Here is a 12673-nt window from a genome sequence, read left to right as displayed (position 1 = left end):
GTTTCTGACTAAATTGGGTTCAAATCCATTCATAACTTTATGACAAGTAGCGATTTTAAGGAATTGCCTCAATTTCCCCTATTGGGCCCCGCCCTTTTGGCCCCTTTAGGGTCAGAGCCACCATTTATGCAAAATCTGTTCCCCTTCCCCCAAGGATGTTTCTGACCAAATTGGGTTCAAATCCCTTCACAACTTTATGACTAGTAGAGATTTAGAGGAATTACCTCTATTTCCCATATTTGGGCCAGCCCCTTTGGCCCCTCGGGGGTCAGAATTACCATTAATGCAAAATCTGTTCCCCTTTCCCCAAGGATGTTTCTGACCAAATTGGGTTCAAATCCATTCATAACTTTATGACTAGTAGTGATTTAAAGGAATTACCTCTATTACCCCTATTGGGCCCCGCCCCTTTGGCCCCTCGGGGGTCAGAATCACCATTTATGCAAAATCTCTTCCCCTTCCCCCAAGGATGTTTCTGACCAAATTGGGTTCAAATCCATTCATAACTTTATGACTAGTAGTGATTTAAAGGAATTACCTCTATTACCCCTATTGGGCCCCGCCCCTTTGGCCCCTTGGGGGTCAGAGCCACCATTTATGCAAAATCTCTTCCTCTTCCCCCAAGGATGTTTCTGACAAAATTGGGTTCAAATCCATTCGTAACTTTATGACTAGTAGAGATTTAGAGGAATTACCTCTATTTCCCATATTTGGCCCCGACCCTTTGGCCCCTCGGGGGTCAGAATCACCATTTATGCAAAATCTGTTCCCCTTCCCCCAAGGATGTTTCTGACCAAATTGGGTTGAAATCCATTCATAACTTTATGACTAGTAGCGATTTAAAGGAATTATCTCTATTTCCCTTATTGGGCCCCGCCCCTTTGGCCCCTCAGGGGTCAGAGTCACCATTTATGCAAAATCTGTTCCCATTCTGCCAAGGATGTTTCTGGCCAAATTTGGTCAAAATCCAATAAGAACTTTATGACTAGTAGCGATTTGAAGCAAATGTTGACGGACGGACGGACGGACGGACGGACGGACGGACGGACGACGGACGGACGGACGACGGACGCTGCGCCATGGCATAAGCTCTCATATCTGTGAATTAGTGAATCAGTTTAATGAATTAAAAACAAAATAGACAACCCTGATTCTTAAGAAAGTAAGCAAAAACCTTTTAAGCTTGCGTTTCAATATCCTGGTGTAAAATAGGCAAGTCTTTCACGACATGTGTCATATGATATTAATGACAATGGCACTATTGGCAGGTCAATGCATTAAAAGAATGTTAAAGTTTACTAGACCATGATACAGCAGACTTACCTGTAAATATTATTGTGGAATTTATTATAACTTGCTAAGGTAGTCAGACCTCCCATACAAGCTGATAATGAAAAGAAAACTTGAACAGCAGCATCTGCCCACACACCGGGCTCTTTTAACCGCTCCCATTTGGGTGTGACGTAAAATTTGATCCCTTTCATAAAGCCATCCATCATAAATGCACGTATCAGGAGAGCGAAAATGATGATGTAAGGAAACGTTACAACACAATAGGCAACCTAAAATAGAAAACAATGGCATTATAAACAAAAACTAAACTTTTTTTTATATCTCTGCATTAATTTTTCAACAATTTTACTTCACAAGCAACCAATCAGAAATATAGACAACTGCAGAGAATTTTACTGCAACTAAACATCTGGGTTTCAACAAGTTTTTGACCCCTTCCAAGATTCAGAAGTTTATACAATATTGGTAATCACCCTTGTTTACCCAGGAGTTATATTCACTTTCCCTCTCTGTACCCCTGGAATATGTCGTGGCAAAGTTAAAGGCCAATTCAACTAGCTGTTTCATTGAGGTCAGGAAAAAACACGACCAATTTCTTACAGCTGATGCATGTCTTTTGAAGATTACAGGAGCCACAACCATGTTGAAAGCATGTATGGCAACCTTGAGATTAAATTGATATACATCGAAGGAACCTACTCTTGATCCACAAAATGGTAGATCGAGATTGCATGAGCCTACAATTTTATTAAGACATATAATTCCAGATGTTTTTGAGACAGCGAAAGATGGCATGTCTCATTGAGTACCAAGGGTGAACAGGTCAAACCTACTCATATGCTCACGTCTTTTAACGTCCTTTAATTTTGAGCATTTTGTATTATAATATTGGCATTCTATAAAATCTGTAGTTTGCATTATAGTATTGGCATACTGTTAATTGTTAGTTTGCGTTATAATAATGGCTTTCTATAAATCTAGTTTGTATTATAATATTGGATTCCTGTAAATGCTGTAGACTGCATTATAATGGTGGAATTCTGTAACTTCATAGTTTGCATTATAAATACTGGCTTTCTATAAATCTGTAGTTTGCACAATCATTCTCCATTATGATGACTTACCTTTCCCGATGTTCTAATGCCTTTTATCAAGCACACGAAGACAATGACCCAGGCAAGCATTAGACAAAGTGCCAACTCCCATTGAATGTAACCAAGATTACCGAGAGATTTCCCTGTCATGCCCAGTACACGGTTGCTGAAACACAACAAGAAATTGTATCAGATCACCTATCAAAATTTAAAGTCACCTGCAAGTGAAAGAGAAGATTAAGATCTTAACTCTTTCCCCTATCAAACCCCGAATCACTGTGGTCTCAAGGAGCTATCTGGTTCGTTATTCATACAAATTGAATCTGGGACTGGTAACAAGAAATCTTCTTAACTTACAGGTTATTTCTAATTTGTATATAGAATATCACAAGTATGACCTTGGTCAAGACTTAATTATTCCAAAAGTGAGCAAGTGTGATCTTTGACCATTTCAACTGTGCACAACTTATGATCACCCAAATCTAATCACGAGTAGAAATTGATGTAATGACAATCCAAGTAACTTAACAATTCAAAATTCTTAAACATTTGGAATTTTAGATTTTTAGATTTCTGACCAAAACCCTAAAATATCAAATACCATCCAAAAAATGCTTTGAACTTTTGAATTTCTAGATTTTGAGTTTTTAGACGTTTGCCATTCAAAATTACAAAAACTCAAAAGCTGATAAAATGATTTTTGCTATTTGATAGTTTAGGCTTTGGGTAAAAATTTTAAAATCTAAAAACTCCAAACAATTTTGGATATTTGATGTTTTAGAATGTTGTTTAAAATCTAAAAGTCTAAAATTCCAAAAGGTATAAAAAGTTAGGATTTCAAATTGTTAGAGTTACATGGACTTAAGGCACTTATTACAAAGGTATGAAATTAGATACTAATGAAACATATGGAGGGCGAGGAGGTTTACTGTATACAAGCTTTTAGGGTATATTTTTGACAAAATCTACACCTCCTAAACAGATTCTGGAATTGCTAATGAAGAAAATGAATCTTTTCAAATCCTGGTGGAATATAAAGTCAATGAATCCAAAATAAGATTTGAGGTCAGCAAAGCCATACTGATATTGATTTAGACACTGTACTTATATCAACAGTACTAAACCAGCATACTTACAAAAAATATTCCGCTGTTGGACTTGTTCGAGAGCCATCATATTTTGGCTGATCCAACAAAATGTCTTTTCCCAAAATACCTTGGAGACTTTCGATACAATTCTGCAGTAACTGTGTTTCGTTGTTTCCATAGTAACTACAGTTTGTTACCACTGACACGCAAGAATCATTTAAAGTAAAATTCCCATCTTCAAAATAAGTCTGGTTAATCCAAGAACAGTTGTTTACATGGTACTGGTTTGTGCTACATGCTGAAAAATAGCAATCAAATTTACAGTACTGTATATGGTCATATAGGACATATATAAACAAACAAGTTTTATTTAATGCTATGAATTGTAGACAAAAAATAAAGAAAAAATGTCCAAAATGGTCTTTCATCATTTAATTTCAAGATTGATACTGAAAATCATGATGTTGACAGACAGCATACACGGGATTAAAACAGATTTTTTGACAACAAAGTACAACTCTATAAAGTATATAGCATACTGGACAATACTAAAGCAATTACTGGCTTCACCTAAAAATAGTGACGGTGACATTGCATGACCTTTACCAAAAAAACCTGAATCTCAAACTTGTTTGAGATATTATGGTCCTTTATCATGTGAAGTTTGATCAAAATCCCTCAAGGAATGAATCTGCTAGTGTGCAGAAAACTTTGGTGTTATGTTAAATATGTTACAATGGAGAGTTTGAAAGAGGAGACAATGTAATATTTTAATCATGTTACATATATGTTTTTTGTCTGACAAATATTTATGCATGGACTATGTTAAGGTATATTTCACTTTAATTGGTCTGATACTTGATATGCATACATGTCAACTATCAGCGGTTAATCTACACTGCTTTTACTATCAGAATTAGGTACTATACCCCACTGATGGTGTTTTCCCCTTTGAATAAAAATTAATTCCCCATCAAGAAAACATTTCATAAAATAAGTGGAAATTCTCCAAAACAGAGGAAATCTCAATTTTTTATGAAATATGTAATAATTTCAGCAAAACATAGCTGTATTTTAGTGTAACTGATGTACATATTAGGTTTCATTTCATTTCATTTCAACAAAGGGCAATAACTCTGTAAATTCAGAGGTTTTGGGCCTTGAATCTAGTACACTGTACATAAAAAGCATAAAAACAATGATATATTCTAGACTAAATTGAAAACTCCATATATATTGCCAGTACCTATATGCAGAAAGAGTACACAACTAATGATCTTGAAATTAATAGGTTACTTTACAGCTAAACCCTTATTACCCCCAGATATTGGATACTCACCTTCGGTGTTCCAAAAGTTGTCACAGCCAAGCCAGGGTAATACTCCTGTCATTGATGCAAACAGGAAGTGGAATGCCCAAGCATTCACCATGTTATAATAGATAGAGACGATCGTCGAGGACAGCACCATTGAAATACCAATTCCTGTTGAGAAAACTTACAGCTATAAATTAATCTGACTTTTAAAGTAACAAGAGCTGTTGGAGAACAGCATAGCTCTTCTCGCAAATGTTTGTCAATAAATAATTAAAATATATTAATTGGTATGGTTTCGCAAATTGCATTAATAATATTTATATTGTTTACTTGATTAGATTGGGTTTTGTGTATTTATGCAATTTTCAAAGCAATACCAATTTATATATATATGTAAATTATTTATTGACAAACATCGGGAGACAAGCTATGCTGTTGTAGATTTAATAAATATATTAACTACAAAATTTAATATAATTGCTATTGGACCTATTTCTTCAACTTTTTGATAAAATATTATCCTAATGTGAGTTGTCACCCTTGAAAAATGTGGACCGGTATAAATGGTCTAATGTGAGCATTTTCACATTGTTTTTTTTTCAGTTTCACTCAAAGAAGGGATAGTGTAACTCCAGAGGAACTCTTTTACCAAATATCAGCACCCTAGTACAATCATAAAGTGATGTATTAAAACCTTTTAACACTTAATTTGCAGCATAAACTTAATGCAGAAATATTCTAAGTTCAAAAATTTGAAAAATCAGGTTGTTTTTTTCTTAAAATCTTTAAGTTTATCTCCGACAGGGGATTGTTTAACTCCAGAGGGACTCTATTGCCAAATATCAGCATCCTAGTACAATTATAAAGTGATGTATTAAAACCTTTTATGTATTAAAACTTTTTAACACTTGCAGCATAAACTTAACGCAGAAATATTCTAAGTCCAACAATTTAAAAATCTGTTTTTTTCCCAAAGAAATCTTTTAGTTTAACTCTGGCAGGGGATAGTTTAACTCCAGAGGGACTCTATTGCCAATTATCAGCACCCTAGTACAAATATTAATAGCTTTCAACACTTGCACCAAAAACTTAACTAATTTTTTTTTCAAAAATCTGTTTTTTTCCCCAAAAAATCTTTTAGTTTAACTCCAGCAGGAGATAGTTTAACCCCCACAGGGACCATATTACCATAAATTACTATGCCTTTCAACACTTGCACCAAAAACTTAGCATTTGAAAAACCAACGCTGACGCTGGAGTGACAACATAAGCTCTCACTCTTCTTCGAAGAGACGAGCTAAAAAGAATCCGAACAAGTGGGGAAAATATTTATCCAATGGAGAAAAATACATTTGCAGAAAACATGCATGATCATTTATGCTTACGCAATCAATTGACAAAAATTAGGGTTTCTATGATTGTGCATGTTTAAAGTTCCAAATAACAGATCTGCAATGTGTCTTGGTTTTTTTGGGTTTTTTTTTTTTTAGAAAGACTGTCCATGTTGCTTTCTTATCTCTGAAAAAGTTTGAGTTCAAAGCAATTTATTCATGAAAAAAATAGTTGTTACTTTTAACATAAAATTCTGTTAACTTAACAAAAAATAATTCTGATTTAACATTTGTTTATTTTACACAGTGATTCATATTAAAGGTTTATGCAGCTTTTAAGACAAATTTTAAGATCAACTTTGACAGGTTACACCATGCATGCACCGACCTTTAAATAAAGGTACAGCCTTCCACACAGTGATAGGCCCCAAACTAGCATATTGTCCAAAGGCCAGCTCCAAATAGACCAATGGCACACCACAGAACACCAGCATTATCGCGTAAGGAATGAAGAATGCTCCTGGAAAATAAAATCGAAATGACAAATGTTGACATTATCTATAATTAGGTCATTTGTAAATTAAATATGACATATAATACTTTGAAAAGTGAGTAATCTTCAAGAGCGAAATATTCTCACACAATACCTTTCAAGCTACCAGATAGTTATAAAATATTCTATATGGCAAGTACCTGCAAATTTGATTGTGGCTGTGTGCACCTTTTTTTCGCACATAGAATATTGTTTTATCATCTACCACCTCACCTGAATGATACAGCTTGGTCTTACTGTACTCTAGCTGAGCCACATCTATGACAGGGAATAAGCTCTCAGTATGAAAGGTTAGTGATTATTTCAACTTGTCTTTACTATTCAGTGGATTTTAATGTCAGGAATGGCATTATGATTTCTTATTTTTTGTTGAATTTTTCAATTCAAATACATTTTTCTTCAATTTTTTCTACTAACTCTAAGACTAAACTCCAGATGGGTAGCAGTTCGAGTCATATCACAGACAACTCCAGATGGGTAGCAGATCGAGTCATATCACAGGCAATTCCAGATGGGTAGCAGTTCGAGTCATATCACAGACAATTCCAGATGGGTAGCAGTTCGAGTCATATCACAGACAATTCCAGATGGGTAGCAGATCGAGTCATATCACAGACAATTCCAGATGGGTAGCAGATCGAGTCATATCACAGACAATTCCAGATGGGTAGCAGATCGAGTCATATCACAGGTCATATCACAGACAATTCCAGATGGGTAGCAGTTCGAGTCATATCACGGACAATTCCAGATGGGTAGCAGATCGAGTCATATCACAGACAACTCCAGATGGTTAGCAGATCGAGTCATATCACAGACAACTCCAGATGGGTAGCAGTTCGAGTCATATCACAGACAATTCCAGATGGGTAGCAGATCGAGTCATATCACAGACAATTCCAGATGGGTAGCAGATCGAGTCATATCACAGACAATTCCAAATGGGTAGCAGATCGAGTCATATCACAGACAATTCCAGATGGTTAGCAGATCGAGTCATATCACAGACAATTCCAGATGGGTAGCAGATCGAGTCATATCACAGACAATTCCAGATGGGTAGCAGATCGAGTCATATCACAGACAATTCAAGCAATGACTGTTTTTTTACAATTTACACAAATTGCCTCCAACTATTTCATTGATGTCATCAAGGCACTTATTAGAATAGTATTTAACAGCCAAACTGACTCAATTGAATCCAAGGACTCGTATTGTTACATGAGACGGCGACACAAAGGATAGGGTGCATGCTGACAAAAAGAAAGTGCATGATGATGACTTGGTGTTTACAACACCTTAATTAGCTCAGCGAGTGAAAGATGAGCCAGATCTTACCAGTAGGGTCAAGTCACTAGATGAGCCAGATCTTACCAGTAGGGTCAAACTAGACGCGACTTTGGCACAATTATATCAACTAGTCTATAATCTTGTGTATATGTTTTGACTAAAATGCCTACTTGTAAATGTAGGAATTTAAAGGCTACTAATAGCACATACAAGCTTTTGTATTTGCTTCTTAGGCCATTTGGAAACCCTACCTTTGTTTTCTTTTCATATGATCATGAGATTTCATTAAATTGGTCTCAAAAGTCAGTATTACAAGAACTGGGGCTTCCTAAACTAATTATAGACAGCTAGTAACCGTCAATACTTCACAAATTATTACATTATATAGATGTCTCCTGGTCTTCATTCAGAGTCTGCCAGACTTAGTACAATTGTACTAACATAATACAGCACATTGAGTCATACAATGATTAACAATCGACTACGTGTTAGTGAGACCCGATACCAGACTGGTTTTTATAGGTCTTTGTTCTATATCAATTCTGTGATAACACGATAATTAGCTCATAAAATTTCAATAATAATGGCTTGATGGACTCGACTGGAACAATATTGCCTAAATAATGGGTTACTTTTTATGTATGATTATGGATTTTGAGGTTTTGCTTGTTATATACGGACTTCATAATGAGTCATACTTATATAGACGGGCACTCGTCAATAATGCAGAATATCCAGACACAAACAAGCTCCAGTTAGGGCAAATTACTCGCGTATTAAACATAACTAATAGGGTAAAAACATGCAAAGTATGATAGCCATAAGTCTATACTTATAATTATTTAGTTATATAATTATTTACCTAGGTAGTTAGTTATACAAATGAAATCTCTAAAATGAAAAGATTTAAACAAATTCCAAGGAATAAGCCAGTCATTGTCCTCATGGTTATAATTATAAAGCCTCATCAATACGTGTTTATTGTAGTTGATCAAACCCCTTTTGCAAGCAATTTTCCAAACTTAAATTTTAAAAGTACTCTAGCTAACACACGTACATGTATAGCAGTAATCATACACGTGAGATTAATAAGGAAACTCTATATATAGTGTGATAACAATAAACAAGAAAATCATGTTCAGTCTGATTCAGGATTGCATCAGATCTATACATATGTCAAGATTAATTTGATGTTCATATTCATATATACTGTATAATCAGAATGTTTTATCAAAATAAATTAATTGATCAATTACTTAGGGCTAAGAAAAAGAAGGAATCTCGCTGTCATATAAGAAATGTTTTACTTGTTAGGTTTACCTTAAGGGAAACAGTAAGCCAGTGCTTTACCAGTAAGCTGTTAAGCATGTAAATCCTCTTTTGAGTTTTAGACTTGAACGTTTTTAAACTTGGATAAGGAATTATTAAAACAGTGAGTATGAACTAAATAATATACAGTAGGCATTAAAGGGTTAATACAGGTGACTAAATTACCGGCATGTCAGTGAGGGCCCCTCAATGTGTCTCTAAAATCAGGCAGTGAACCCAAAATCTACATTTAATCAGCGAGACAAAACCTAGCAATGGACATGTAGGCATAGAACTAGTCACTTCCTATATAATTGTACACCATCCCACGGACAGCTACACTTCCTATATCATTGTACACCATCCCACAGACAGCTACACTTCCTATATTATTGTACACCATCCCACGGACAGCTACACTTCCTATATCATTGTACACCATCCCACGGACAGCTACACTTCCTATATCATTGTACACCATCCCACGGACAGCTACACTTCCTATATCATTGTACACCATCCCACGGACAGCTACACTTCCTATATCATTGTACACCATCCCACAGACAGCTACACTTCCTATATAATTGTACACCATCCCACGGACAGCTACACTTCCTATATCATTGTACACCATCCCAGGGACAGCTACACTTCCTATATTATTGTACACCATCCCAGGGACAGCTACACTTCCTATATTATTGTACACCATCCCACGGACAGCTACACTTCCTTTATTATTGTACTCCATCCCACAGACAGCTACACTTCCTATATGATTGTACTCCATCCCACGGACAGCTACACTTCCTATATCATTGTACACCATCCCAGGGACAGCTACACTTCCTATATTATTGTACACCATCCCACGGACAGCTACACTTCCTTTATTATTGTACTCCATCCCACAGACAGCTACACTTCCTATATTATTGTACACCATCCCACAGACAGCTACACTTCCTATATAATTGTACTCCATCCCAAAGACAGCTACACTTCCTATATAATTGTACTCCATCCCAAGGACAGCTACACTTCCTATATGATTGTACTCCATCCCAGGGACAGCTACACTTCCTATATAATTGTACTCCATCCCAAGGACAGCTACACTTCCTATATAATTGTACACCATCCCAGGGACAGCTACACTTCCTATATAATTGTACACCATCCCACAGACAGCTACACTTCCTATATAATTGTACACCATCCCACAGACAGCTACACTTCCTATATTATTGTACACCATCCCAGGGACAGCTACACTTTCTATATAATTGTACACCATCCCAGGGACAGCTACACTTTCTATATTATTGTACACCATCCCAGGGACAGCTACACTTTCTATATAATTGTACACCATCCCACAGACAGCTACACTTCCTATATGATTGTACTCCATCCCAGGGACAGCTACACTTTCTATATAATTGTACACCATCCCAAAGACAGCTACACTTCCTATATAATTGTACACCATCCCACAGACAGCTACACTTTCTATATTATTGTACACCATCCCAAAGACAGCTACACTTCCTATATAATTGTACACCATCCCACAGACAGCTACACTTCCTATATGATTGTACTCCATCCCAGGGACAGCTACACTTTCTATATAATTGTACACCATCCCAGGGACAGCTACACTTCCTATATAATTGTACACCATCCCAAAGACAGCTACACTTCCTATATAATTGTACACCATCCCAGGGACAGCTACACTTTCTATATAATTGTACACCATCCCAGGGACAGCTACACTTTCTATATTATTGTACACCATCCCAGGGACAGCTACACTTTCTATATAATTGTACACCATCCCACAGACAGCTACACTTCCTATATGATTGTACTCCATCCCAGGGACAGCTACACTTTCTATATAATTGTACACCATCCCAGGGACAGCTACACTTCCTATATAATTGTACACCATCCCACAGACAGCTACACTTCCTATATGATTGTACTCCATCCCAGGGACAGCTACACTTTCTATATAATTGTACACCATCCCAGGGACAGCTACACTTCCTATATAATTGTACACCATCCCAAAGACAGCTACACTTCCTATATGATTGTACTCCATCCCACAGACAGCTACACTTCCTATATAATTGTACTCCATCCCAGGGACAGCTACACATCCTATATTATTGTACACCATCCCAGGGACAGCTACACTTTCTATATAATTGTACACCATCCCAGGGACAGCTACACTTCCTATATAATTGTACACCATCCCAAAGACAGCTACACTTCCTATATAATTGTACACCATCCCAAAGACAGCTACACTTTCTATATAATTGTACTCCATCCCAAGGACAGCTACACTTCCTATATGATTGTACTCCATCCCAAGGACAGCTACACTTCCTATATAATTGTACTCCATCCCAGGGACAGCTACACTTCTATATTATTGTACACCATCCCAAAGACAGCTACACTTCCTATATAATTGTACACCATCCCACAGACAGCTACACTTCCTATATGATTGTACTCCATCCCAGGGACAGCTACACTTTCTATATAATTGTACACCATCCCAGGGACAGCTACACTTCCTATATAATTGTACACCATCCCAAAGACAGCTACACTTCCTATATAATTGTACACCATCCCAGGGACAGCTACACTTTCTATATAATTGTACACCATCCCAGGGACAGCTACACTTCCTATATAATTGTACACCATCCCAGGGACAGCTACACTTTCTATATAATTGTACACCATCCCAGGGACAGCTACACTTCCTATATTATTGTACACCATCCCAGGGACAGCTACACTTTCTATATAATTGTACTCCATCCCAGGGACAGCTACACTTCCTATATAATTGTACTCCATCCCAAGGACAGCTACACTTTCTATATAATTGTACTCCATCCCACAGACAGCTACACTTTCTATATAATTGTACACCATCCCAGGGACAGCTACACTTCCTATATGATTGTACTCCATCCCAAGGACAGCTACACTTCCTATATTATTGTACACCATCCCAGGGACAGCTACACTTCCTATATAATTGTACACCATCCCAGGGACAGCTACACTTCCTATATCATTGTACACCATCCCACGGACAGCTACACTTCCTATATTATTGTACACCATCCCAGGGACAGCTACACTTTCTATATAATTGTACACCATCCCACGGACAGCTACACTTCCTATATGATTGTACTCCATCCCAGGGACAGCTACACTTTCTATATAATTGTACACCATCCCACGGACAGCTACACTTCCTATATAATTGTACACCATCCCACAGACAGCTACACTTTCTATATGATTGTACACCATCCCAGGGACAGCTACACTTCCTATATAATTGTACA

At 36.8% G+C, this 12673-nt stretch overlaps 1 protein-coding gene across 1 annotated transcript in view; it reads right to left on the bottom strand.

The window, feature by feature from the left end:
- LOC117329281 overlaps positions 1-12673 on the bottom strand; it is a 158299-nt gene that overhangs the window by 19903 nt on the left and 125723 nt on the right. The window contains exons 17-21 of the mRNA XM_033887146.1: positions 6510-6641; positions 4815-4958; positions 3524-3773; positions 2418-2553; positions 1324-1562 (exon numbers count right to left, since the gene is read on the bottom strand). Coding sequence (XP_033743037.1) covers positions 1324-1562; positions 2418-2553; positions 3524-3773; positions 4815-4958; positions 6510-6641 — 901 coding nt within the window. The remainder of the gene's footprint in view (positions 1-1323; positions 1563-2417; positions 2554-3523; positions 3774-4814; positions 4959-6509; positions 6642-12673) is intronic.

Source organism: Pecten maximus, chromosome 6, assembly GCF_902652985.1.
Source record: "Pecten maximus chromosome 6, xPecMax1.1, whole genome shotgun sequence".
Classification (NCBI taxonomy): Eukaryota; Metazoa; Mollusca; class Bivalvia; order Pectinida; family Pectinidae; genus Pecten; species Pecten maximus.
The sequence above is the reverse complement of the archived record's forward strand: the minus strand, read 5'-3'. Positions and strand labels throughout refer to the sequence as shown.